General features: G+C 32.4%; 1 protein-coding gene across 9 annotated transcripts; it reads left to right on the top strand.

Annotated features, from left to right (window-relative positions):
• Window positions 1-2,728: 2,728 nt before the first annotated feature.
• Window positions 2,729-10,524, top strand: LOC107639513 (isochorismate synthase 2, chloroplastic). Of its 9 annotated transcripts, none has more exons than XR_015880870.1 (18): window positions 2,729-3,038; window positions 3,249-3,408; window positions 4,023-4,120; window positions 4,232-4,641; window positions 5,532-5,649; window positions 5,754-5,870; window positions 5,951-6,097; window positions 6,442-6,516; window positions 6,598-6,666; window positions 6,899-7,017; window positions 7,113-7,170; window positions 7,692-7,802; window positions 7,958-8,042; window positions 8,193-8,229; window positions 8,876-8,973; window positions 9,337-9,429; window positions 9,759-9,833; window positions 10,338-10,524. XR_015880870.1 is itself a non-coding variant. In XM_016343034.3 (17 exons), exons 2-16 carry the CDS (start codon window positions 3,378-3,380, stop codon window positions 9,813-9,815), a joined length of 1,686 nt encoding a protein of 561 aa, XP_016198520.1. In that variant the 5' UTR covers window positions 2,729-3,038; window positions 3,249-3,377; the 3' UTR covers window positions 9,816-9,833; window positions 10,338-10,524. The 9 variants fall into 9 exon arrangements, 3 of the variants coding, with proteins under 3 accessions (XP_016198520.1, XP_016198519.1, XP_088340126.1); XR_015880869.1 differs by having other exon boundaries at window positions 9,759-9,862; XM_016343034.3 differs by lacking the exon at window positions 8,193-8,229.
• Window positions 10,525-15,099: the final 4,575 nt, after the last annotated feature.

The following is a 15,099-nucleotide window of genomic DNA, read 5'->3' as shown; positions in this document are numbered from 1 at the left end:
TTTATGTATTTTCGTAAATGATATAATTATTTAATTTAAATAAAAAAAATCATCTTATAGTTACTCCAATTATAATGGCTTAATACAAAATCGTCATATGGGAGACTAGATACAAATGACAAATTTTTTTTGTCCAAGAATAAATGTTTCATTTTACTTGTCAACCTAGTTTTGGGCCATTAGATTTTGTTTAAAAGGCCGAATAATGTTTCATATATTATCCTCGGCATATAGAGTGCTAACTAAGCAATGAAGCGATAAAGAAAGAATATGAAAAATTATATGGGGATGGAGAGGTCCTGAAAGGATCAAATCCTTCACCTGGTTAGTTGCACATGAGCGCATATTCACTGCAGAAAGGAAAGCTAAAGTGCTCGGGCTTAATTCAGCCTGCCACTCATACTCAAACAAGATAGAAACAATGATTCATGTGTTCAGAGACTGTCAAAAAGTAGGTAGAATTTGGATCCAAGTCCTGTCCCCAATTGCAACCCCCATTTTCTTTAATCTACCATTCAAAGAGTGGCTAGTTCTCAATCTGGAGAATAATTTAGGGGCAAAAAATTCACAACAATGGATTGATATTTTTCTTATAACATGTTGGAAATTATAGAAATGGAGGAATCAGGAGATTCATTCTCCTCCTTTTTAGATCCCCAATAATGCAGTTGAGATAATTTACTGAGCTGCTGCTGATTACAGGAAAGCCTTGGATAAGGAGGAGGAAGGAACACACAACTCATTTAGTACCAAAATAAATTTCAATTGGAAACCCCCATACAAAAGGTGGGTTAAACTTAACACAGATGGTGCAGTGTCAATTGGGGCGAGAAGAGCAGCGTGTGGTGGACTTATTCGGACTCACAATGGAGAATGGATAAGTGGATACACCGCCAACCTGGGAAAATGCAGTTCGGTGCAAGCAGAACTCTGGGGAGTTATACATGGGCTGAGCGTCGCTTGGGAATTAGGCATGAGAAGAATGGTAATTGAGCTGGATTTCAAAGATGGTGTCGATTCTATAAACATGGACGACGAGAAAAGCCAATGTCTTAATCCGTTGCTGAAAGAAATAAGAGAATGGAAGAAAAGACCTTGGGAGATTCAATTCAAGTACATATGCAGAGAAGCAAATCAGGCGGCAGACTGGTTGCAAAATATGGAATGAATAAAAAAGAAGGGTTCCAATTCATCGACGCACCACCAGAAGAACTAAAGACCATCTTGAGTGATGAGGCTAAGGGAATGGATAGATCCCATGTGAATAGTAGTTTTTTTTTGTTGTCCACGATATCCCCTAACCGACAGGTCAAGGACTAATCCATTGTGGATCTGAACTCCATTTAAGGGTTTGCCGCTGGCCAATGAGTTGCTGTATGCACAAGGCGGGATTCGAACTCCTGATATTTGCTTAAGCGGACGAGTAAACTGACCACTCGACTAATGCAAATTGGTTCATGTGAATAGTAGTTACTAGTTTTTCTTTCTGTTTGGGCTTAGGCCCGATGTACAACAACAAAAAAATGTTTCATATATTATCGGCCAAACTTTTGCCACTAAGCAATTCTTGTGCATTATCACCTCTTTTGTCCTTTTTATTTTTTTATCTTTTCGAAAGGGTGCATTATCATTACATTTCCTTCGGGGAAGGGCCTAGTTGTTTCTAGTTTCAACCCAAAAAGATGCATTTCTATGCGGGAAAATTTGAAGTAATGTATGGATTTTTAAATAAAATAATACTGTATTTACACATATATGAACTTTTGGACAAAGAAAAAATTATATTTTGCATTTGGTATCATATCTCATTCACATGTGCACGAAAAAAATAAATCTCATCCGCATGACAAACAAGTAAAGCAAAATGTTCACTTATTTCGTTTGCAAACGAGTTAAGAATAGATAAATAAAAACACAATCTAATCTGATTCAAACAATGTTATATCGATTTGGTTTAGGATTTTACATCGTTTAAAAATTAGATGGGATTTAAGAATTAAAAAATATATATCGTGTGTGTACTTTTTGTTTTAAAAAATAACCAAATTGGAGACAGATCAAAATTTGTAGTTAAAGGAATTACAGATTATTTCCAAAATTCTTAAGATAGAAATATGATAATTCTATGTGCAGTTTAAAGTAAAAAAAATATTCTTAAGTAATTTTTATTTTTTGGAATTGAAATATCACTAATTTAATTTCTATTTCACTCTTGATTATCTTTACATTATGTTTGATTGGAGAAAAAATTAATAAAAAAAATAAAAAAAGAATAAAGAATAATATTTTTTTTATTTGATTATCAAAAATTTTTTTTTATGTATATCCCACTAAAAAATTTTTCTTTCCATCATAAATAAAAAATATTATATTTTTTATATTTTCAGTATTATTTTTAATTATATTATTATTAACAATTATTAATATAAATTTAATTTTAATATATTATTATAATAGAGATTTATATTTAAATATTATATATATTAAATAAATAATTTAAATCAAATATATAAAATTATAATATTTTATAATATTTATAAAATATAATAAAACATAAATAAATAAAAATATTTATATTTTATTTTATAATAAAAATATTAATATAATTTTATATTATTATGATTCTTTTTATTTTTTTATTCAAACAAATTTTTTTATTTATTTTTTATTCATCCAAATAAAATTTAAATAACTCTATTTTTAATTTTTTTTTATTTTCTTTTCTACGTCCAAACAAAATTTTAGTTCGCGTCAAATTAAGATTTTCTGATTTTGGCTAGACTCAATCCGGTCACGCTCTCAGCCTCTCATTCTCTCACTCAGTCTGCCACCGCCACCACCACCGCCACGGCACGGTCGCTGCCACGTCGCCGGCTCCTCTGCATCTCCGCCACTGCGTCATCGCCTCCGTCCGTGGCTCGCCTTTGCGTCTTCGTCCAGCGTGGCTCGCCATCGCTGCTGCCTCTCCCTCGCCAGTCTCTGCTTCGCCGTGCTTGGTCTCCCTCTTCTCTGCCCGCGTTCCGCCTTCACATCATCAGGTATGCTTTTTATATTTTTTTTAGTTATTCAGTTATTGGGTTATAATTTGATTAACTGATGTTGATGTTAACTGATTCAGTTGATTCTTGATTGTTGTTGATTATAATTTGTTGGTTTTGTGGCAGATTATTTAAATTTTTGTTACAGTGTAATATATGTAGGTTTAGTGGTTGATTGATGTTTTTACGTTTTTGATTATTGGTGTTTAGGATTGATTTTGTTGCTGGGCTATATTGTTGCTCTTCTTCTCTGCCTCGGCCTCTGCCTCTGCCTCGTGCCTCCTCTGTCTCTGCTTCTGGCCCTATCCACCTTGTGCCTCCTCTGACTTTGGTTCTGTGATGGGAACACTGACAATTTTATTGAAACACTGTGAGATGGTTCTGCTTCTGGACTTCTGCTTTTTTTAGTTATTGTATATTGATTTTTAAAACTTGATTGTTGCTGTTTCAATGTAGATTTAGAATAGATAATTTGATGTTTTATTGAATGGCACTTGAAAGCAAATTTGAAAGCAACTGGAATTTGATGCCAATTGAAATTTGTATATAAATTGTTGCCGTTTTAAACTTTTCATGTATGGTTAGAATAGGAATTTGATGTTAATTGGAATTTGTATAGAATACTTGATTGTTGCTGTATTAATATTTGATTCTTGTTATTTTAATGTAGATTTAATACTTGATTGTTACTCTTATTGTTACTATTATATGATTGTTTTAATATAGGTTTAATGCTAATTGGAATTTTTCTACTAGTTATTTTTAGAAATTAAGATTTGATTGTTGTTATAGTGTTAGTGAAGACATTTATTTCCTACTAATATAAGTTTAATACTTGTTGATTGACTACTTATTTTTATTTAAATGGGACCGGATTAACCGGTTCAACCGGTGACCCAACGGTTGAACCAATAACCCAATAACTCAGTAATCTAATCGAGTCAATCACCGGTTCGGTTCTGACAACTATGCTTATGGCAACAGCTTCTACTTACAAGTCTCTCACAAAATGCACAAACATCTTCCTCTTATTTCCTCTCTCCAAGAAGCAACACTCTATTTACACTCTTCATTTTCACCAAGTAATACTCCTCTCTCACTTTTAATTCTTTCTTTATCTTCCAAATTTCCTCTTAATTATGTCGCTATCTTAAATATTTACACTAGTCATATGTTTTTTATGTTATTGGTAGAGACCATTGTGCCATGGATGCTATCTTTCAATGAATGGCTGCAGAAAAGGACATTCAAGAGAGCCTGTTGGGACAATAGAGACACAAACGTTGGAACCGGTTGCAACAACTTCAATGGCTTTGTACAGCCTGAAAATGGCAATTTCTAAGATGAAATCAGAGCCTCAATTTCGGAGCTCTTCAGGCATAGTGAGGCTGCAGGTCTCCATTGAGGAGGAAGAGGTCGAGGCCATTGATTGGCTCCACTCACAGAACCACCTGCTCCTTCCTCGCTGCTTCTTCTCCGGCAGGGAACACAATTCTTTTGATTCTAATGGCAGAAGCTTGGTTAGCGTTGCTGGTGTTGGCTCTGCCGTTTTCTTTTGCCAGCCACACCCGTTTTCCTATTGGGATTGGGTATCCATTAGGAGGTAAGTCATTTTTTTACTTCAAGAAACAAATTAATTATTATCATGTTTGTAAAATGTTAAAGTAATAACATTTGCTTTTAAATTATTTTTTTTTTGTAACGGGTTGGACGTGTCCAGTATTGTAGAGAGTTATTTTTGTAGTTAGGATTTGGGTAGAGAGATTTTAAACCTGCAGATAGAATTGAGTAGGCTTTTAGAAAGATTTTACAACTACATATATGATTAGGATGGAACTTATCCTATTCTACTCATCCCCACTTCTAACATGGAAGTTATATTACACCCTTTTCTTGGCCTGTGACTCACGTTAACGCAAGATGCTTGTGTGGACTTGTATCTATCTTTTTTTTCTTTTTTCTTTTTTTTCTATAAGTGAAAAACCATAATACCAAACCAGATACCACATTTAGACCCAAAACCTTAAAGCAAAAAGTTTATTGGTTTTCTAAATTATATACACCTTATTCTTTTTTAGCCGATGGGGACTTTTTAACCACTTAAAACTTGAAATTCCAACATAAATGATTGAGAAAAAGGAAGAAGGGACCCCTTTCATTGAACATACATAGTGGTAGAGAGCAAGAACTAGAGGAAAGGGAGAAGAATTGAATGTGACATAAGAGTGATTAATCTCATATTGTAAGAGAACATGAAATTCTTTGATGTGTGCTTTTTAATCAATAATGTTGCTTACAGGTGGAAAGTTTCTTAGATAACTTTCTATCCACTAGAAAACAGTTTAACAAAGACCAACCTAAAATTTGATAATCAAGTTAAACCTTTTCAGCACCATCCTTATATGCAGCAGCAGCCCCTGATATTCTTCCATTGAATGCTTATTATTGTTTTGCTTTTGTGTTTAGTTCTTGATAAAACAACTTACTTTCAAGGTTTCTTTCCGAGAGCTGCCCATTGATTCGTGCATACGGAGCCATCCGATTCGACGCAAAAGCTAAGTTGTCAGTAGAGTGGCTGCCTTTTGGTTCTTTCTACTTCATGATTCCTCAGGTGCATACATTGTATTCTTTCAGAAAACAACTAATTACTATTCCATTGTTGATAGTATTTATAGCATCAGCAGCTAGATATACCAAGCCCAAAAAAATTGACAGGTTGAGTTTAATGAGCTTGAAGGAGGATCGATGCTCACTACGACCATTGCGTGGGACAATACAATTTCTTGGTCATGGGAAGATGCAATCAATGCTCTCCAAGACACCCTTAGCAAGGTTATTCCAAATAGATTGTGTTACTTATTATTAGGCAGAGATTTAGTTCAGAGTTCAAACTTTACAATTTTGGGCTGCAGGTTTCTGCTTCGATTGTGAGGTTCCCAAAACAAGCTCCTCCAACATTAATATTAAGTAGCCATGATATTCCAAGTAAAATAGATTGGGATATTGCTGTTAACAGAGCTTTGGAGATGATAAAGAAAAACAACTCCTTACTAACCAAGGTAAACCTATAATTGTTTCTGCCATGTTTTGATTTCTTACATTGATATCATAACTTGCGCCTCACAAGAATTCATTTGAAAATACTCTCTTTAACCATGTGTAATCATTCTGTCTCATATGCGTGCATGTCGATTACTGTTTTTATGATCAACTAGGTAGTACAAGATAGGATTCCAAGAATTGTACTACATTACAAATTTATTTTCTTTACCTTTTATCTTATATATATATATAGGAGTACTATTTTCATTGGTCAAAACAAAAAAAATCATCCGGGTCTCTGTCTCATCAACTTTTTAAGTCATTTTAAAACACTTTTTTTTTTGTTACATTGGAAATTCAGGTTGTGCTAGCTCGTAGCACAAGAGTAGTGCCTACTACTAACATTGATCCGCTTACGTGGTTAGCTTGCTTAACGGTATTGAAATCTTCTTTCAATTTTGACACTTAAAAAATGGTGTCTTCACATCAAGAAGTAATGAATTTCAAATGTGTGTAGGTTGAGAGCGAAAATGCATACCAGTTTCTCCTTCAGCCGCCAGATGCACCTGCATTTATTGGAAATACAGTAAGTGTGCCCGTCCGACACATCTAACTATAAGTCTATAACTTATTTCATTGCATGCTACATGCTGAAAATTCCAGAATTTATATCCAAAACATGAATTTTACTTTGTTGTTAGTTTTCATAATTTGAGTCATCCAATGGATAACCTGTTTAAGAAATATTCAGTGAATATCAACAATAATGAATTCTTCTGCTTTGTTGCCATTTTAATTTCTATGAACTTGATGAGTAGCCAGAGCAACTATTTCACAGAAAATGGCTCCACATTACTAGTGAGGCTTTGGCTGGAACTCGAGCTAGAGGAGTGTCGATGGCATTGGATCGTCAAATAGAACTCGACTTGCTTACAAGGTTAACTTATATTCCTTGATGCCTGTGGTTACCACTATTTACATTGTGTCTAGCTCCCCAAGTTTGTTGTATAAGTTTCTCTCACATATTTACAGTCCAAAGGATGATATTGAGTTCACCATAGTAAGAGATACCATAAGAAGAAAATTAGAGGTGAGTTTCTTTGACTTTTTTTTCTTGGTGAATTTCACTTTTTGTAGTAAATATTGTTTTCCTAGACGCTCCTTACTAAGTAAGGAGTGCTGTACTCCTTGTTAATTGGAAATCTTAGCTCTCTATTTATTATATTTTATATCAATGACTTAGATTTAAAATTTAGAATTTATGATTTAGGGTTTAGAGTTTAGGATTTAGAGATTAAGTTCAGATATTTAGAGTTCAAAATTTAAAATTTAGAATTTAGAGTTTAGAATTTAGGTTTTAGGATTTATGGAGTTCAAAGAGGGGTACACTCCTTACTTTCTCCGGAGCGCATTAGCATTTGCCAAGTAAAACTCAAAACAAATTGTCATTGACAATGGGAGTATTTTGTTTTTTGTGCAATGCCAAACTCAGTATGCAGTTTAATTTACCATATTACCTTCTCCATCTTCTTGTAGTTATGTTATACCTTCCATGGTTATGATTATGATAAGGATAAAACTGGTATCTGTTTTTTTTTTTTTCGTCAACAGGGAGTGTGTGAAAAAGTTGTAATCAAGCCAAAGAAAATGATAAGAAAGCTCCCTAGGATCCAACATTTATTTGCTCAATTAGCCGGCAGGTTAAGAAGTGAAGAAGACGAGGTAATCATAGTAAAATTTGAGTGCTATGTACCCTACTTTTACTCCTTTAAATGTTCAAATTTTTAGTTCTTCAAATGAAGTAATTTTATTAGTACCCACAATACAAGGTTGTGAATCTTTCTTGCTTTCTTTTCTTTTTTTTTTTCTTTTAATAGTTTGAAGTTTTGTCATCTCTTCACCCAAGTCCAGCAGTTTGTGGGTTTCCAACAGAAGAGGCACAACTTTTAATTGCAAAAACAGGTGCATCCATTTTCTCTACACCATTATTATTTCTGATGTTTAATCCTTTTTTTCTTTTAGGGTACTTTTAGCAGTAGTTACATTTTCTTATAGATTTTTTTAATATAATATTCTTTACTTAACCTAAAAGAGGAACATAAATTTTTGTAGGGCCTGAAAATCCATGCAAGCTAGCTTGTTGACAATGGTGATTGGTGGTCATGCATTTCACTCTAATATGACTGCATATTTTATGCAACTAGAAAATGTTGTGATTTGGCAGAGTGATTATTAGAGGAATCAGAGTTGTTGATTAATATGAATCAGTGTAAATTTTGTTACTGAAAATATGTCAATTTCTGTTGGATGAATTTTCTTGACTTACAATCCTAGAACCCTATTTCTTTATTAAAAAAATCTTTTTGTTGTTGAGAAATTCTGTTTCAATACGTGAAAATGGAATTTCTTGATTTTCTGGGAAATAATTCATGCCTTGGTAGACAAGCTTATACATGCCTTCCAATTGAGTGTTAGTTTATGAACATCTAAGGTTCATTTTGGTCCTCAATTTTGTAAGGCGATACATTTTAGTCTCTGAAATTTCAAAAAGAGCATTTTGGTATAAAGATGGGACAAAAATGAACAACAAAATCAAGGAGCAAATGAACCTTCACTCATTTATGAAACATGTGATATGTTTGGATTGGTATTAATCATCTTAGAGCATGATGGTCAATGAGGTGATAAAAAAAGAAAATGTGGTTGATGTTTCAAGTTTGGTTTGACCAAGTTATGATTTCTATTCTCTTGAGTAAACTTAAGTTAATTTTTTCATTTTTTACATTGATGTTCAGAAGTATTTGATAGAGGGATGTATGCCGGACCTGTTGGTTGGTTCGGCGGTGGAGAGAGCGAGTTTGCTGTTGGCATCAGGTCAGCATTGGTGGAAAAGGTTAGCTGTAATTTTTAGGGTTTTTTCCTCCTTAGTGGAGAAAAAAGAGGTGCCACACTGCCACATATAGTTTGCATAGATTGATATTATTATCAGATTTTGATAAGTGATTAGTGTTTGTAACACGTATATAAAGGGAAAAAGTGATAATTCTATTGCTTAAGTAGCAGTAAGTACCCTTAATATTATTATTATTATTATTGTACAAAATTTTTCTGTTTTCCCGCTGAAACTGGTAGGAATGATATTTACAACAATTCAAGAAATACCTATAATTTCAAGTACCCCATTATTAGTATTAGCAATAATATTTAAATCTCTAAAAGCAAGCAAATCATACGAGTTTATTCAATCTCTTTTTAGGATCATGGTGTATTGATATATGCTGGAACAGGGATAGTGGAAGGAAGCAATCCTTACTTGGAGTGGGATGAACTAGAACTCAAGACATCTCAGGTGAATTTGTAAAAAAAAAAAAAAAAAAAACCATCTCATTTTGTAGGTGGAATCTTTTATTGCTGATTTTGCTATTTTGACAACTCGAAAAAGGATTAAACATTTGTTTTAGTTTTTCATAGATCATTATTTAAAATGTTTGGTTTTGTCTATGCTTAGTAAATGCTAACGTGACAGGTTAAATACTAATATAGCAAGTTGAGACAGGTTAGCATTATATAGATTGAGACAAATAATAGAATAAGAGAGAGAATGAGATCGATCTAAAACTGATATAATGTTATGTGACAAAAATTGATTGCATCAATTGTTGCTGACATGTTTTGTAGTTCACCAAGTTGCTCAAACTTGACTTGCCTCTCAGACAAAAAGTAGACTGTAAATGAGCTCCATCAACTGATTCGGTTAGTGTCTTCGATATCTATTTATGCTGGTAAACTTCCTAAACTACCATTCATTTCATTTTTCATTTTCTCTTGGGAGGTCAAGGATTAATACCATGCCATTTAAGGTTGTCAAGTATTAATTGCAAGTTGAAAAATATTTATCAAAGAATTTTGATGCATAGCTTCTGGGGAAACATGTTTAGCTATTGATGGTCATTTTCGTTTTTATACATCTCATTAAAATAAAATTAAATCATCTAGATGATGGTAAGCACAAAGTAGACAAGCAAGATTTCTCAAAGTTAATATTTTCTTTTTCAATTTCTTTATACACAACCCTTAAAAAAAAGCATGAAAATCAATTTTTCGGTGGATTTAAAGATGATAGATTTTTCTTCATGATTCTAATACATCTGAGATATTATTATCTTGGTTTGAACTAGTTTTTGCATGTCAGTACAAAAATTGGTATATAGTATTTTTGCCACATAAAGTTTGAGATTATGCTGTTTCTTTTCTTAGGTGGAGGCTTTGGACAATACAATATAGAATTTATGTATGTTACTTTAAAGACTCAATTACTACTCTTAGTGTAGATTCAACTACTTATTAGTATTCATGGGTTGAAAAGCCATGACAGCAATTCTTTCTCCCGAATACTTGTACTCTTTTGAGCAAAGAAATATAAAAAGAGAAACTTTTGGGTGCAGTAATTTTTAGTATTTTGTTGTTATTATTTGGTCAATACAAATATTAAATTGTCTTTAACAAATAAATTTTACTAATTTATGTGTGCAAACTCTGAAAGATGTGGGTGCAAATTGTATTAATTCATGTGTAGAATTCTGGTATATGAGTGCAAATTGTATGCTTCGTGTGTGCAAAACGTCTGTAAATATGGGTGTAAATTATTGCTGGTTAAGTACTGACAAAAAATAATAATATTTACTGGTCATGTAGTATTGCTCTAAGAAAAAACATTGTATTAAGAATAAGAACAATATATATACACTAGCAGAACGAGAGATTTGGATCAGGTTAAGTGCATAAAGAATAAAGTCGGAGAGGTTTTGGCTCAAGATGACAAGATCAATAAAATGTAGAAGAGCTATTTTTACGAGTTATTTAATGAAGGATAGAAGATTTTTCCAAGCCTTGGTCGGTTATGCACGAGAGAAGATCAGAACTTCGACTACTATCAAAGGATTTGAGACTTCGAGGTAAAAAAGACTCTAAATAGGATGAAAAATGGTAGGGCAGTAGGAATTGATAATATTCCGATTGAAGTTTGGAAGGGCCTTGGAGAGAAAGGTATCAGTTGGTTAACCAAGTTTTTTAATGAGATTTTAAAGTCAAAGAAGATGCCAAATGAGTGAAAAAAGAGCACCTTAGTACTTATTTACAAGAATAAGGGAGATATACAGAGTTGCATAAACTATAGAGGGATCAAGCTCATAAGTCATACCTGAAGTTATGGAAAAGGTGATAGAACAGATGCTGAGACAAGGGACACAAGTAACATAGTAATAAAAGGGAGAGGTATCGTAGTAATAAAATGGATTCACATATGTTTATTGATTTAGAAAAAGCGTATGATAAGGTGCTAAGGGAGGTCTTATAGAAGGCTTTGAAAAGGAAGAGAGTAAGGATCGCATATATTCGTGCAATTAAAGACATGTATGATAGGGCTACAACTAGTGTGAAGATTCAATGTGGTGTGACAGAGAAATTTCCTATTATTGTAAGATTACACTAGGGATCATTCTTAAGTCTATATCTTTTCACATTAGTCTTGGAATTACTCACAAAGCATATCCAAGAGCTTCTCCCATGGTGCATGTTTTTTGCCGATGATATTGTCCTTGTGGGAGAATTAAGGGAAGACCTAAATAAGAAGTTGGATTTACGGAGAGAAACTCTAGAAGTGTATGGTCTGTGCATAAGCCGTAGTAAGACAAAATATATGAAATGTAAGTTCAGCCGCTGAAGGAAAAATCCTAATATAGAGGTGAAGATTGGAGAAAACATCTTATGAAAAGTAAAAAGTTTTAAGTATATTGAGTGCATCATACAGGATAATGGAGAGATTGAACATGATGTAAATCATAGGATCCAAGCAGGTTGATCAGAATGGTGGAGTGCGTCTGACTTTATATGTGACAAAAAAGTACCTTTAAAATTTTAAGGTAAATTTTATTGCACTGCTATCAAACCAGCTATACTTTATGGTACAGAGTGTTGGGCGGTCAAAGGAGAGCACAAACATAAGTTAAGTGTGGCAGAGATGATGTTGAGATGGATGAGTAGTCATACGCAATTGGATAGAATAAGGAACGAAGATATAAGAGAGAGAGTTGGAGTAGCACTTATTGTGGAAAAGATGGTAGAATCACGCCTCAGGTGGTTTTGAGATGTGAAAAGAAGATCGACAAAGCTTTCAATTATCAGGGTAAATGAGATGGAAGATGGATAAGGGATGAAAGGCAGAGAAAAATCTAGGAAGACCATCCATGGAGTGGTTAAACGAGATCTACGTCCTCTGTATACATGATACATAATAGAGCTCAACAACGTCACTTGATTCATATAGTCGACCCCACTTAATAGGAGTATATATACACTAGCGTGTAATATTTTTTAGGGTAAAATATATTTTTTGTCCCTGAAATTTGGCAAAAGTTTTAAAAATACTTCTAAGTTTTGTTTTTTGTTTCACTTTTATCCCAAAAGTTTTCGATTTGCATCAAATATACTATCGACGGCTAAATTTTCAAAAAATTTAAGACTAGTCTAAGAATAATACATGAAAATTATACTTGATTTGTTTGTATTGAGGGGTTGTTCTTATGAAGTTGTTGCTGAACTAGTCTTAAATTTTTTGAAAAATTAACTGTTAAGGCTATATTTGATACAAATCGAAAACTTCTAGGATAAAATTGAAACAAAATAAAACTTAAGGGTATTTTTAAAACTTTTATCAAATTTCAAGAACAAAAAATATAATTTACCTTTTTTTATTTTGTATGATTTCAATGATTTGCAAAAGAAAAAACAATCATTTATTTTTAATATATAAAACATATAAATTACTACGATGTTAGAATTGTGCTTATCGAGTGTTACATTTAGTATATATAATGATAACAACAATAATAATATAAAGGAAATTTATCATGTATATAATGTTTATTTTTGTTAAATAGCCCAAAAGTTTTCTATATTTTGAAAAGTGTTCAATAAAAAGAAATTGTTTGAGTCATCTTCCTTCGCATTTGTCACCATCTAGTATTATCATTAGATCCAATTACTTATTAAGAGAACATTTTAGTATTAGTATGATTTTATTTACGTTAATAATTATAAAGAATAATTGGTAAAAGAATAAATTCATTTTCATGTTAAACAGAAAAATACTTAAATATTTTGAAGTACTTTTTTAAAAACCACATTTGTTATCTTTCAACATAGATTTTCTTCTTGGGTGTTTAGTTTTCATTTGGTTTATATTTTTCAAAGTTGGTATTTATTTGAATAGTTTTTAGTGTATTTGGGAAGCAATTCGATGTATTATAAAATTTATTTTTTTTCAAAGAATTATCAGTGCATTTTATTTCAAATAGACAGAAATAAGAGAATTTATAGAGAAAACAGAAATTTGTATCAAATAAACAACTTACAACAAATTTATTAAGATTTATTCTGTCTTCCGAAAGAGATTTTTTTTTTAATGAATCAAGGACATGAAATTTCTTCTTTTCAACATTCGCCCATATTCACCACCATTGCGCATAGCAAACTAAGACAAATATCTGAAGTTTGGCTAGAGAGAATAATTTTTTAGTTTAATGACACCTAATGTAAAAATGATTTAAGAAGCTTTATAAATAAAAACTTACAAATGGATGAGATGCAAGCATTTTCTTGTCTAAAAACGAGATGTAGTCTTAATAGTCTTTAATTTGGAAGGACTTGTTAGTTTTTGGATGAATGAACTTGTCCTAATGACTCGACAATGCGACATTCTGCAAAATTTGTATAATACATCGAAAGAAATAGTTACAACAAACAATATATTTTAAAAATACACCAAAATTTCAATGTACTATAGCTTACCACAATATCAGGAGGAGACAGTATATGAGTTTATCAAATCTTTCAATTTTTTGTTGTTTAGAATTTGTCACATTGCCGAGACAACCTATGAAAATAAAAAATCCAAACTTAATAATATATGCACAACTCATAATAAAATCATTAATGTTATTTTAGTATTACCAGATTTTCAATATCTAATTTAGATTTTAGAGAATCAAAGTACATTCTGGTTATTTCCAGGTGAGATTCATGCTTCAGCTTAAAAATCGTCTCCCACTCATGAGAGCTTTCATCATCATAAGACTTGAGATTTGTGACCCAATGAAAGCTTTTCTCCTTAAGATCGTCTGTTATTTTCTTTTGCCTCAGAAAATTTTGAACTTGTCAAGGAAGCTTAGTGTAGGCTGCACCTTTTTTTATGAGAAATTTTTTGCTTAGCATAATTTAATGCTGCTGCAATCCCAGTACTTATGACCTCAACCAACTCTTCCAACTCTTTCACCAATATTGATATGTCTTGAGATTTTTCCTTGTCCGCTGGTGGTTCACCCTCTTGAGTAAGTGTAGCTTTCTCACTTGATTAAGAGAAGGCAAAGCAAAATGATGTTGCAAGAAAGTTATTCTTCAATGCAGTGTTGGCAACCAATATTATTCCATCATTCACAGTTTGAGCGGATGGATGACTACATGATGACACGTAAAATAGTTTAAGAATACACATAAAATATTGAAAAAGAATTTTATTACATAGATCTTACACATTAGTAGGAGCTACTTTCTCATGAGATTCTTGCTCGGGTTGTTGAAGTTGTGGAGGACTGCAGGATTACAGAAAAGAAATTTAATTAATACAACCAAATCAAGTATATCTCAATTCACATGAAATACATCGAAATATGAACCAAATATACTGCTATTTAAAAAGACATGCAACTCAATAAAACATCCACAAAATGACACCAGAAGCACTACAACAAATTTTATGGGCTAGTTACAACAAATGCATCAATAAAATCTCTCAAAATGGACAAAATCAATATTTTGTTGCCTGGTTACAACAAAAAGAGGACAAGAACTCTAAGTGCACCTCAAATCAGAAGCAATACACTGAAAGACAAACTAAATACACCAAAAATATTAGAAAAGGATTTTATGTAATACTTATGCATTAATAGTTTCTTCTTCTATA

The sequence above is a fragment of the Arachis ipaensis genome, chromosome B4, assembly GCF_059453495.1.
Source record: "Arachis ipaensis isolate K30076 ecotype BB chromosome B4, ASM5945349v1, whole genome shotgun sequence".
NCBI lineage: Eukaryota > Viridiplantae > Streptophyta > Magnoliopsida > Fabales > Fabaceae > Arachis > Arachis ipaensis.
This window is presented reverse-complemented; position numbering and strand designations above follow the sequence as displayed.

What these genes read in the sequence shown, in the direction of transcription:
- LOC107639513 (XM_016343034.3), top strand. Translation starts at nt 3,378, where the DNA reads ATGGGAACACTGACAATTTTATTGAAACACT. An exon ending in ACACTCTTCATTTTCACCAA is followed by an intron (nt 4,121 to 4,231) that starts GTAATACTCCTC and finishes TGTTATTGGTAG; the next exon opens with AGACCATTGTGCCATGGATG. An exon ending in CGTGGTTAGCTTGCTTAACG is followed by an intron (nt 6,517 to 6,597) that starts GTATTGAAATCT and finishes AAATGTGTGTAG; the next exon opens with GTTGAGAGCGAAAATGCATA.